The sequence below is a fragment of the Tinamus guttatus genome, unplaced genomic scaffold, assembly GCF_059628265.1.
Source record: "Tinamus guttatus ecotype Peru unplaced genomic scaffold, ASM5962826v1 Tinamus_guttatus_pri_ptg000286l, whole genome shotgun sequence".
Lineage (NCBI taxonomy): Eukaryota > Metazoa > Chordata > Aves > Tinamiformes > Tinamidae > Tinamus > Tinamus guttatus.
In genome coordinates, this window is record NW_028288820.1 from 363,743 (window position 1) to 377,997 (window position 14,255).

The window sequence follows — 14,255 nt, forward strand, 5'->3', positions numbered from 1 at the left end:
AACATAGCATTCACCACTTAAAACTGATTTACTTAAAAGCACAGAATAATTTCTTCTGAGCAATATACGCATATTTCTCATTTTGTTTACAGAATAAAGCATTTTGCAGTTACACATCAAATTGCCATTTGTATATGCTCAGATTCATAAAAGGACCTCAAAGGATATAACTGGGCTCATCATTTTGATGATTTTCCCTGTTTGATTCTGGTTCACCTTCACAGAATTACCTGGTAAAACATCCTCCGTTCTTGTTAGCATGTCACTTACCCAGCAAATGATCAAACGTGCACCTGTGCACGCACTTTAGTACCAAACATTTACCGCATCATTTTCAGGACAGCATAAAAAAAGAATCCTCGGAAGAAAATACCATACTAACTGTGAGAAAGTACATATTTAAAAGAATGGGAATCAATATCCCTGTGCACCAATTCATAGCACAGTATATGCATCAAAACAATCTAGATGATTTTGGACAAATGAAAGCAGTTTGTGACAAATTCTCTATCAGCTAAGTAAATATTTGGAATTCAGTATTATAGATGTTAATTACTATTACCATTACATTTTCTTAGCAAAGGAAAATGAGTTGTTGCAAGTTTTGGACATGCACACAGGAGACACACAACTGGCTGCTCTATTATGCAAAGATTTTTATTGCAAAGCATTTCATCAGTTAAAAGAAAGACTATGTATCTGTCATTATTATGTTGGCCCTACCATCTTTTGAGGACCTACACAGCATTAAAAGACATTGGAGAATATTGCCTTTTCATACTACATTTAAATGTAATTAACTTTTACAATGTTTATATTATCAACTTTTATACAAAGTAAAACATCAATTTCTTCATTAGCAAAGCATCTCAGATAAAATTCTTGCAGAGTGTGCCTACACACAGCAAAGAGTAATTAAATAGATGCGTGCATTTGTTTCTAAACATTCATAAACTCTTTAGCTTGATAGGTATTTATCAGTTTCCTTACCAAAAAAAAAAAAAAAAAAAAACAATATAAGCTGCTCTTATATCAAAACCTATACACCAATCAAGAAAATCACGAATGTTTTACCACATATAAAGTAAGCACAAGCATCAGCTGGCACCATTGGACCAAAGGATTTTTAAGTTATTTCAGATATTATTAATCAACTAAAACAGATGCAGCAAAATCTGTCCCTGTTAACATTGTTCCTCCATACATTCCTAGAAAGATTTGGTTTATATATAAATATATATCTCAAAGTAATTGTTTATTATTATTATTATTATTTGACTTTTTATTCACAGGTATGTCTTTGAAAGCAAAGCCTACTATCTCAATTGGCAAAGATAGAAAAAAAAATACAGTTCTTACACACTGATGGCTCCCTGTTGCTTAGTAAGTAACTACAGTGAGAAGCATAGTTGAACGCTTTTTCTTCACAAGGAACTAAGAGTGGCTAAACTTTAAAGAGAAAATATTGTATGATTTAAAAATTAGATTCTGTTTAGAGACTAAGAGAAAATTCATCAAATGAGTTCTTAGTATAATAATGAACCTGTGCATCTGGCAAAGCTCATTTTTAGCAGTCTCTAATCACATTGCTTTGGGAATGTAAAATTAAATAATGAATAAATCTATGATACCCCCCAATTGCCACAATTTCAAAATGGTAACACAGACACAGTAAAGATAAGGGCCTTCTATACAAGTTCCTCAGTCATGTTTTATTCTATTACAAATATATTCCATGGAAATAGGTTTTAGCCTAGCAGAATTTGTGCTAAAGCTGTAAAATTACTTAAGATTGCACAAAACAATTTTAGGCACCTGAATAGGTAAACTTAGCTAAGCTAGTAGGTAGAGTTAAGCAAATATACCAAAGTATGTTTAATGTTTTTCACTTCTTAAGGCATATTTACATGCATTTTAAATATATATATATATATTATATTAAAATATATATATATATAAATATTTTTTTTGTACATTTGCTTACATCTATAAATTGATTACCCAAAAACATTCAATAATCTTGTCTTTTCTGTTACTGTCCAAATGGAGATCCAGATAATGATGCCATAGAAAGCTCTTAGCTCGTTCCCTCTGCTAAGTAAGGTGCGCTGGCCTCACCCTCTTTCACGAAACAATCTGTTGAGTGTTGTAACCTGTTTGAATCACAAAATCTGCAGCTGCCACCTGGGAGGTTAAAAACAGGGGAAAACAAACAAACAAACAAAATCAAAAAACGCATCACAGTTAGTACTTCTCTAGTTTTTGATGGACACAGTTTGAGAACCTAAAGCAAAGAGGGGAATTTAAGACTGTGAATACATCAGATTAGGAACTTAAACTCCAAAAATAAGCCGAGTTAATCACACCCAATTCTTTCCAGAATTGCTTCCCACTTGATGGGCCACCTGTGGTAAATTCCAGTCCACACCATCATGTGGGCAGAAGTGCCTCCTTATCTAAGGTAGGATGCAATTTTATTGGCACAGCATTTGAAGTTACGTTCAGCAATGCCCAAGTCTGTCTTCTATAACAGTTCTAACAATTTTATTTTAGTAACCAGAAAGGTTGACATTTAAAATGAGCAGATGCTCCCGAAAATGGAGTACTGCACAATGTAAGCAGCAGCGTAAGATAAACCCGCAACATAGGGTTAAGATGTCAAAAAATGGATCAGAAGTCAGGTCTTCTAGCAGCCTTCAGCATGCCATCACTTTAAAGTTTTCTTTGTAGTGTCTCCCATTTCTATCCCACAACCTGCCCTATAACAAAATCCCCAGAGTTGAGAGGATGGACAAAGAGATACCCTACCTGTAAAATGGATCTAAAAGATATTTATTTCACAGAGGTAATGCATAGAGATTAGATAATATGAAGAGAGTGCTGTTGGGGGTATATTACAGTATGCATTCTTCTTCTGACTTGACAGAAAACACACACTTAGACGATACAGCAAACATCGCCTTAAGCCTTGCAGTGGGAATAAATCTACAGAGAAACCTAACAAATCAAATGAAATATTATCCAGGATAATGAAAACCACATTTAAATTAGTAAATTTACTTCACAAGGACATGTCACAGTTTAACAATGAAACATCAATGGGCAAGAACTTAAGCACTGAAAGTAATAGACTCACGTTATTTTATCTCCAGTGTGTATCATGACTACGACTTGCACAGTTCCCTCCTCAAATGCTAACAGCACAAACCTATTCAAGTACTCCCAAATTAAAAATAATAATAATAATAATAATAATAAAGTATTATCTATCTCCTTCATACTTAGGAATGCTGGGAGATGAGGAAAACATGATATTAGCTCCTTGGAGACTCAGTTCTGTCCTGTTCACTGTTATCAGTGAAAGTGAGTGACAATTTTTGCTAGGAACATGTCACTAAACCACTAATCACCTCAATGGAGCTGAAGCCCTCCTTCAAGACCAGAACACAGGACACCACAGAGCTATTGAGGTTAAACCATCCAAAGATGCTTAGACAGGGTAAGTCTGGACTGCCACTGCTTGAAACGACGCTTTCAGGAAGCAAATGCGGTTGGAAACAAGGAAACCTGCAGGTGACTTTTAATGCTGAGTAACAAATTCTCTAATACCAATTCATTCAATTCATTCCTCCCCAATCTTCACAAACTTGAAACAGAATCATGTTTTTCGTTCTTTTGTTGCATGTTCCACGATAAAAGTAGAACATCAAAAAATAATTACTGATTTTAATTAAACAACCAGTTACTAGCACAACAACAAGCTAATAGGCTTGTGTATAGGGCAGAAGCAGCAGATGTGACTGACAACTTTAGAAAGACTTTTAACAATTTCATGCAAAACGTGGTCTAAATATAATTGTGTGTAATTGCGTGCAAAGCTCGTCCCAGAAAATTGACTGCAGAGAGTAAGGTTTACTGTAAAAGTAGGCTTTCCACAAGAGTGTATGCTAGATTGTGTTCTGCTCAGTGTTTTCATCAATCACTTAGAAAATGGAACGAGTACACTTATTAAATCAGCAGAATTTGGATTTCAGAAGCCCAGGAGCTGAAAGAGAGGCTTCAAAGAACTAAAATTATCAATTTAAAAGCCTGAAAACTCAGCATAAACTCATCTCTTCTGAAGAGGACCAGGATTTTACAGCAGGTCAAAAGCTCAACATGAGTCAACAAAGTCAAGCTGCTATAAAGGAGGAAAACACAATATTGGGATTACAGTGTACAAAACACTCAAAATCACCCGCTTTATTCAGCATTATGGAGGTCTCAGATGGACTATCATGCCCAGTTTCGACAAAGACTCCTCAAGAAAGATACAGACCAAATGGAAAGAGCTGAAAGAAATGTCAACATCTAGAAAAAAAGTACAGAAAGCTTAAGGAGTGAAGGAAACATGACAAAGACAAGATACAGGCAATGGCATGCGATGACTTCAAGTACCTAAAAAGCTATAACAAAATAAAATTTCAAAAACAACTGCAGTCTTTATTAAAAATCATAATGCCAAACCTCCGATAATTCATACAAGAATGCAGATTACCCATACTTTTCAGTCATTTTCCATCTACCAAGCCACTTGTACCAGGGGCTCTCCTAACTCATCAGGTTTTCCAAATAAAAATTCTTTAGATTTCTAAAATAACACATATCTATGTCTTTACATAGTACTGAAATACCTTTTACAAACTTCATAAAATCATACAGCTGAAACACAGAAGATTTAACGTGTCAAACTAAGTACACAAGTAATGATTGTTATATGGATTTTCATCTTATCACTATTATAAAGACTCATTTTCACCATACTTTGAAGTCCGGACTTTCATCAGACCAAAAAAATTTCAAGTGTATTTTATTTGGCAAAGGCTTTGAATTCTCATTTCCAGAAACTTTTTACTCAGAACAGTTCTGTCAGATTCACACCATTCTAGCTGCATTTGCATGGGGAAAAAAAATAAATAAAAAGAATATGAACCATCCTTACTACATCCACACTAAAGTTACTGGCATAAACATATTATCAAACAGCAAAGTGCCCAGCCTACCCAGAAGCAATATCCCATCAGCAGCTTTGAGTGGTTTTTAACAGAGGGCAGCCAGCCATGGACGTACTCCGAGAATAGCATTTCTTGGGCCTGTTTTTTCCCATGATGGCTATACTTTTTTTTATGATGAACAGCACTGAAAGCATGGCAAGAACATAGCAAATAAAAGGAATGACAAAACCAAGAAGAACAAAACCTCAAAGAGGCAGAAGTACTACAAATATATATATATATAATTTGATTTCCAAAAGAATTCCTTGAAAGCTATATAAATAAAATAACCTTCAACTATAATCTAGTTTACCACCGTAATCTAGTTTACGCTCTCAGGATTACTTACCCAGGAAATATCCAGATTAGTCAAAAATTCTCCTTTGCAAGAGTTTCTGAGACCCAGACTATTTTGATTAGATTCTGCCTATGTGCAACAAAGAGCAAACACCACATTCGCAAGATTTCCTTCGTGGGGGGAAAAATAAAAATAAATAAACAAATAAAAGTACTAGAAAGAAAGTTGTATAATTAGACTAATGGAATTCACATGTAAACCCGCCCTCTCCAAACTGCTACAACCTACTGCACATGAAGCTAAATTAAGAAAAGTAATTTACAACTATTTATTTTAATTACACTCAAATTTGAAATATTTTAAGAGGAAACTCTGCAATGCATTAGAAGATTAAGTTTAATTAATAACACAGGACATCTGAAGAGATGCTTACCATTGTTATCCAACCCTATCTCTTTAAAAGGTGATTAAGATAACTTATCTCATATTAAAGTAAAACTCATTCCTCAAATTAATTAAAATAATTCACACTCTTCTCCTCCTACCAATGTAATAACGTTATACCCTATCTTCAAATTCTTTTAATTAATTTAAATTGAAAGATTTAACTCTAATGATAATTTATTTAGAATACATAGAATACTTTCAAAATGCTTCAGATTATAGAAGGTCACCAGTGACCAACACCAGTGAGTAAAGTGAGACAACTAAACCACAGTACTTAAAACCATATTTTTGCCAACAATTTTTATAAAGACTGAGATAACAGATTCAGTGCAACATAAAACACACAAAAACTCAGCTCATACAAAATCGGGATGCCAAGGAGCAATGTCAGAGATACAGCAAAGCAACTGTAATTGCTTTAATAGATTCATATATTCTTAATGGAAAGCTGGCATTGGAATAGCCTAAACAAGCAAAACAATCATTACCAAAATTTCAAACCGATCAAGGAGAAAAAAAGGGGACTAAGAAGATCTCAGCTCGGTTTCTTTACCTTCCCCTTCTCCAAGCTGGTGCCATGTATGGGGACTTCAGAGAGAGTCTGGAATGATTATGTTGGAATAAATCATAGACAAAATTATTTTAGAAGGAAACAGATCTCTGATGACAGTTCTGGTTATTCTTTTCACGTATGGGCTCCTAGTCAGCAGATTTTAATTGGTGGAAAAAACAGAAAATAGTTAAAATGGGCAAATCACTTTCATTTCACCTGAGAATGGTTTCATAAAAATGATATTGGTAGCAAGAATAATTTCCCTCCATATACTTATTTTGTGCTCCGTTCTACAAGCTATATTGCTGGTTATGTCAACGAGACCGCTTGGGATAATGCTGTAAGCTGAATCAGTGGAGAGAATTGGATGGGGGAAGGAAGGGAGGAAACAGCTGTTTTTTTTTTTTTTTTTTTAAAAAAAAAAAAACACTGATCATGAGATGTTTTATTTAAAAGAAAGCTGCACAGTGAATAGCAAATTGTAGGTATCATAAATACGATATTTCATTCAAAACAACATGTATCGTTGCTATCTAAGCCCTTTTCCAGTCAATTTATTTTTCCTTGAAGACTTTTTTCAGGAGGGTGTGAGATTCTGACATGGTAAACAATATCAAACTGCCATGCAGATGGAATGAGGGAAGACTCCAAAGGCAGCGAATGGAATTCCTTGAGGTGAGAATACCTAGTGAGGCATGGAAAGGCAGGAAGCCTATCCAAGCCAGTAGGCTTTTCACCACAGGAAATAAGAAATTTCCTCTAAAGAGGGGGGAAGGTAAAAAAAAACACCAAAACAAACAAACAAAACAAAACAAAAAACAGAGGAACAGAAGAAATTTCCACAGCAGCACCCGCAGAAAAAGCGCATTTTTTTCCCTGGTTGCTTCTGAGTAACAGTACCCGAGATGCAGGAGCGGTGTGCACCTTTGCTGCCGACAAAGGATGTCATCCTGTGCTTTTCCCTAGGTAGCTTGATGGCATCTCCTCCCAGGCATGATAAATCAGGAGCTGCCACAACCTCTCCACAGAGGAGCTCAGATATCTTTGAATTACCCAGTGAGACCTATGAAGAAACAAGTAGGTCCCTGAGCCCAGCATCACATACTGAGGCTGGCAAAGATGACACACCTACTTCTGGTTACTTGAGAGGAAGGAAAAAAAGAAGGAAAAAAGGAAGGAAAAAAGAAGGAAAAAAGAGTTTTCTGTTTTAAAGTATTTTTAAAACGGATTTCTAATTAAGATAGAAATATTGAGAAAAAGAAATTACACAATTACATTTCAAACATGAAAAGTGAAATGAGGAAATTAATTCAATAACATTCCTTAATATTGGATTCCAAAAAAAAAAAATTTACTTAACAAGAAAAAAATGATTTTTCAGTTTTGTTATAATGAAAAATTACATTTTCAAAAAACATTTTCTAATTTATCTAGGTCATTAATGTGAGAAACATATTTATAAAAACATTCCAAAAAAGTTAAGTTTTGAAATTCAAGTTTCTTAAAACATATGTGTTCAAATAAAAACTTTTTTTAAAAAAAAAAGATGATGAGTAAGTGTTTTGTAATAAAAGCAATATTCAGACACAGTGTTTTCAGGAAATTGTGCAACATTTTCCAGACATAAAAATATTTTTTCTTAATCAAAAAACTAAAGCAAATATGCAATTCTATTTTTTTTGGATTTCAACATTTATTACCATTTTTTCCTCTTTCAGCTCCCAAAGACAAAGTGTTGAGGACTTCATACCGTATTTCCTTAAGCCTTTTCATTCATAGAAGTAACAAAACAATAGCATCCCTATTTACGTTAGTTGCCAAAGAGAATTATTCAATGTATGCTAGCAGACACACAGTCTGAAATGGCTAGTGCTGAAGAAAACAACCATAATCATAAAATCGTCAGAATTATGCTGACCTTCAGATCCAACAGTAATACTGTATTCTAAAAACACACTAGCAGGAAGTTAATTTCTACTGCACTGTGAAAAACAAGGAACAGAATTTAAAGCTATCCCATGTACGGATCCAAAGCTGAAAGCTTAAATCTTTGCAAAAATCTACCTGCTCAGAAGAGCAACAACTTTGCAGTATGTGCCTGGGCAGCTCTGTAACTGTAGCACCCTCTGCTGCTTTTTCAGTTCCAAAACATGTCATTTTACACTCAACTAAATAGCAAATAAAATTAACACATACTGAACATGTTGTTTCAAGTAAGGAAATGGTTACATTATTAACTAATGCTATGTGAAGTTTACAAGATGTTTTTTGTTATTCCACATAGTAGATTTACAACTTTATAGTATAAAAGAAGATTGAAATCAGTTACTTAAGTTTCTGTATTAACACGGTACATATTAGATGAAAACCTCAAAACACTTTTTATTTCCTTGCTTAAAAATTTGGCTTTACAAACACCCTGTAGCTTGCTTAGACTTGTGGCAAGTGGTAAGGAAGATTATAATTTGGCCCTTGATCATTTCACTCAAGTATAAATGTAATCTGAAATGATTACTGCAGGGATACAATTATATCAGCATTTCAGTTTGCATTTCGGTCTGCTTTCAGAACTGCTTCCTCCCAGTAGTGAAAAGCAGAAGCTGACGTTTACAAAAGATCATTTTTGGAGAAATTCCCTGCTTCGGGACAGCATTTTGCACAGGAGGGCCTTCTGCAAGGACGGACACGGCACGAGGCTCCCCAGGCCGGCTGACGTTACCCACAGAGCCACCACCAACCTCTGCCTGGGCCCTAGCAGAGCTTTTAAAAGGGCATGAGCAGAGATGGTCTTAGGACATAGCGTCCTTTTAACAGATCACATACACATACTCCTGTCTAAAATGAACACATAGATTCCGAACTCCATTCTGGCTGTCTTTCTCCTGCCTCCACACAACTCTAGCAGCTGAAGGCCAGAGCACTCTGCATTGCATCCTTCCATGTGAATAATTCATTCGGAGTTCTCGTATGCGAACCGCTTCGTCACAAAAGCTGAATAAAATACATATCCAAACATTTTCACATGTTTATGGGAAGTGAAAACTAATTCTGGTTTGTGGTTTAACTTTTTTCATGTCATTGTAGCCATCTTACAAAGAAAATGCATCTTTTGACCTATTTTTGGAAAAGACAGAATTTAAATTCAGGCACCAGGTTTGAACAAAAATTTGTACAGAGGCAATTTCCAGAGTTAACACTTCAGAACCTTGCAGACATGATTTACTGCTACAACAGTTATTTCCATTTCTGCCCCAAAGTCCTACTGGTACAAAGCTACACTTTTGTAAGCAGTCACAAGTATTCCTCCAAAGCTGCTTATTGATATTTTATATAATGCTGCCAGCTAGTGGCACATCTTGTACTGAGTTTATGTCTATGGAGAATATACAGGAAGTGGTATTAACCAGAATCTGCTCTACCAAGCATCTTTTGATTGTGCATGGTAATGCAGCTGTTGAAGGACTGTATGCAAAAAGATCAAAAGTGAAGCATGAAAACCAAGAAATGCTCTCTGAAAGAGCTTGCTTTAATACCAGGTAGTTAGGATTACTACTGGAAGAGGCCACAACAAACATCTATCTTATTTGAGACCAATGATTCTGTTTACAAATTTTATACTACGTAATTTGTCTGCTTTTACAAAAGATTATCTCTCCAACCATTTAATACACATATATTTCATAATCTAATAATCTGCATCACAACATTTTTCTTCTCTATAAATATCCAAAAGCGGGAGCCAAAATAAACATGCAGAACATTAAGTTGTTTATTATTTTTAGTAGGGAATGTCATTCCCTTGGATAGTCATACAGCCCTTAGATATTAGTTTAATCAAATCCAAGAACACTCATTCCTGTTAGACAACAGTCCAAGAATATATTTTGAAAAACATGTCTTTAACAAACTGACTTTTTTTTTTTTTTTAGTATTAAAATGCCAGTGTTTACTGAAACTTAACTTTAGATTACAAGGACTGGAGTTGGAGAAGAAACCTTCGATTTCAGAACTGGCTTTATGCCATAGCTTTGACAGGGAGGAAGATATAGATTTCTTGTGTATTTGTCAAGCTTTCAGAGATCCCCAGCTTTATTCTTCACGTTTGGCCATTTGAAAACAAACCAACCAACATGAGAAATACGGTAGGAATTATCAAACAAACATTACACGTGCACATATACACATGCATCTATAAATGTAAACTATATGATAGGAATTACTCATTACATCAAACATATGTCATCATTTCTGCTTGGTTTCTTCTCCACGATCTACCACAGTTGTATAATTAAAGCCCACCAATAGTGTAGAACATTTTATTCATAAATATACTTCATAGCTAGGAATTAAAGCCCTACTGGGTCAGACACTGAAGGTCACTGACGATTTGTCTTCTCTTAGGCTAATGTAGCCAGCAAGCAATGCCTAGGTAGGACAGAAGACTAAGAAAGGCATAGTTTCGGAACACATGTGATCTTCTAATTTCCAAAGCATTCTGTGGCAAGTAGTCTCACAACTTGACTCCACGTTTTCTTTTGTTCTTTTCTTTTTTTGAGCCTGTCCTCTCCAAGCTAGAAGTATCACTGGATGCTTCCCCTGTTCTTACACTGTTTCTTGGATAACCTCTGATAACCACTGTCTGAGTTGAATCAATAGATTAAACTGATTTTTGTCCAACCCAATTCAGTTGCTCTTATGTTTCCACTACAGTTAAAAAATCAAAAATAAATAAGCTGCTCTGAGAAACTTGCAGGTGTATCCACACACAGAATTCTGCTACATAAAACAGTCTTAACATATTAAACACTACAATAGGTAAATGCATATTTCTGATGACAGCAGTGGTGTTTCTCAGATGGCACTGAAAGCTCATAGAATAATATTTTATATTGACACGATTAGTCTTCTGTCAACACAGTACTGTATTTAAATAATCAATGACTTACAGACATTCCCTGTGTTGTCAAAACTGGTAAGAACATCTTCAACATTTAAAACTCCATTGTGAAATCTAAAAGACAAGAAAATAATAATTTTACCACCATATAAATAATCAAAAACTGTCTTCCCTCTTCAGAAGAGAGGTTCATGGCTTATGTTCATGTATCACAACCCCCCTTCAAAGATGTGTAATGAACTGGTATTATTTTAGCCACCAGGGGGAAAAGAACTGAGACAAGTCTTCAAAAAATCCATGACTGAAAAGTCACAAACATAGAGATTGTTCTCTAAGAAATTTATGCTTTATTTCTCAAAAAAAATCTCAAAAAGAAGAATTTCATGCATAGTTAGGGAAAGCACATATAGTAAAGAAGTAATTTTGGAAAAGCCAGTTCTTTTAAGAGGAAAAACAAAAGCCTGTATTTTGAACAACTGTACAAACATCCCTATTCCCTCCCACAAAATCAGTAACGTTCCATTTAATGAATGTGAATAATGAAACTGATTAATGTGTTCAGTGAACTGCATTTGTCTTGGTTTTACATTTGCATAACTCAAGTGACATAAACATTCAAAAACCTGGGGTAAATAATGAATTAATTGAATTTCACACACCACATTTAAACTTCAGAACAGAGCCTGCAAATTACTGACTGCTGCAAAAAGAACATGCTGCAAAGTTCAATTAAAAATTGTCTAAGATGCTGTCTGTATTCATGAAAATGTTACCGATAGCAGGCTAGCTGTAATTACACACAAAAGAGAAAAAGTGCAAATAAAGGTTTTTATTAAGTATTACAAGCTAACCTAGTCTCAAGACAAACAAAATAAAGAAGTTGCATCCTTAGCTAGCCATTAGATCATGTAGTTGTTTCATGAATTAATTAAAAATTCTAAAAAGAATTCAGCAAGGCAGTAAAGTACCAAGATGTAGCCTTCAACAATGTTAAAAACATGGCTTCCATGGCTGCTTGGGAACATATTAATCTGGAACATTTGAAAAAAAAAAAAAAAGTGGAAGGCATTTGTTCCTTTTGTAAATGACAGTTCTGGCATTTACAAAGTAGTTCCATTCCTTTATTTTCTGAAGAAAGACTGACACAATAAGACAAAATTTTTATTTTTTGCAAACATAAAAATGTAAACTTAGAGTGCAAAAAGACATTTATATTTTCTGAAAAGCACAAATATTAAAAAAGAGAAGCATTTAAATATTAATTTTTGTTAAGTTAAACAAACAGCAACAAGGTAAGTTCTTAAAAAAAATGAAATGAGGTCAACAGGAATTGAAATGGGGGCATTAATAAGGTCAAGAAAATATATCGGAGAGAATAAAAGCAACATTCAATGGGATCATTATAGCTTTTCATTATCTACATAAAAACAAACCAAAAACTCAATCCTTAGTTGTTCCAGAGGGTGAAAGCCTATAAAATTTTTGATAAATCATTTTGACTAAGAATGCAATTTGGGGAAGGGAGGAAGTTTGTTTCCAATAAGATGGGCCAACCCAGGCAATTAAACCGGTTGTTGAACAGTCACTAGAGCTAACGCAAGAAAAGTGAGAGGAAAGTGGGTAAGATCAGTAGCAGAGATCTGATCAGTTCTGCAAGCGAGAGCTGCTCTCCAAATTGTCCCCTGCTGGCTCCTTAGCATCCTCCTAACATCATTACCATGCATCTCTCTAGCATAGCGAGGGGCTCTTGAATGGCTTAAAATGTCTTATCTCTAAATGAAAGAAAAATTGAGGGAGGAAAAGAGTTGCAAAGAAATCAAAACCAATATTTTGATCTTTGTTCACATATAGAATAGTCCCGAACAAGACATTATTTCATTTTTTTCTGATTTCTAGGTGCACGCAGTGCATATACAAAGCAGACTTATCATGCAAATCTCCAATCAAAACAAAGATGAAGATGAACAATTTAGCACTCCAATGCCTGTAGTTCAACCAAGTGCTATGAAGAAAGAAAAATTGAAAGAAACAGCGGATCCAGGTCTAAAAAAGAATACAATTTATACGTTCCAGAGACATAAAAAAGACAAAGGCAAAAAGAAAAAAGTGATACAAATTTAATACTACCTTTAAAATTATTACTTAACCAAATTTCAGGCTGTTTCCCAAACAATCCTTTGTAACTGGAGAAGACAAGTTGATAACTTTGAGTATCTCAGCTTCAAGTAAAAGCTAAGATTCCATAACAGATATATGCCACACATTTGCCATATGCCACAACACATACATGTCGTTGAGGTTGTCCTGAATTTTTGTTAATGCGTTATTTAAGTCAAGGAAATTTTTCCATCTACACGGATTATACACTCAATTTTTGTTAAGGATCAGTTCTCCTTCTGATTATAAAACATTCTGTGCAAAAATAAAATCACTATGCACACAAATTTTACAACACATTCTTACATTTATTATTGAATGGCTAGAAGCTTGCAGCCTCCAAGCACAAGCAGGAGACAAGCCTGTGAAGGGGCCAGAGCACAGACCTTGTGAGGAGCAGCTGAGGGAGCTGGGGTTATTTAGTCTGGAGAAGAGGAGGTTTCAGGGAGACCTCTTCCCTCTCTACAACTACGTGAAAGGAGGCTGTAGTGAGGTGAGCGTTGATCTCTTCTCCAGAATAACTACCGATACGACAAGAGGAAAGAGCCTCAAGCTGCGCCACGGGAGGTTCAGGTTAGATGTTGGGAAGAATTTCTACACGGAAAGAGTGGAGAAGCCTTGGACCAGGCTGCCCAGGGAAGTGGTGAAGTCACCGTCCCTGGCAGCGCTCAAGAAACATGTAGATGAAGCACTCTGGGACATGGCTTAACAATTACGGTGTTGAAGGGTTACGGTTGGACTTGATAATCTTGAAGTTGTTTTCCAAGTATAATGATTCTATGATTCTAAGCCGAGTCTCTTGGCCAGCAGAGGAATTTTGCTATCCTGAATCTCCTAGAAAGGGAGAAGTAAGCAATCTCAACTGCAAAA

The 14,255-nt window shown here is 35.2% G+C and overlaps 1 protein-coding gene across 1 annotated transcript in view; it reads right to left on the reverse strand.

The window, feature by feature from the left end:
- Positions 1–14,255, reverse strand: part of CAMKMT (calmodulin-lysine N-methyltransferase) — a 193,663-nt gene that overhangs the window by 168,738 nt on the left and 10,670 nt on the right. The window contains exon 3 of the mRNA XM_088527419.1: positions 11,278–11,342. Within this exon, the coding sequence (XP_088383545.1) occupies positions 11,278–11,342 (65 nt within the window). The remainder of the gene's footprint in view (positions 1–11,277; positions 11,343–14,255) is intronic.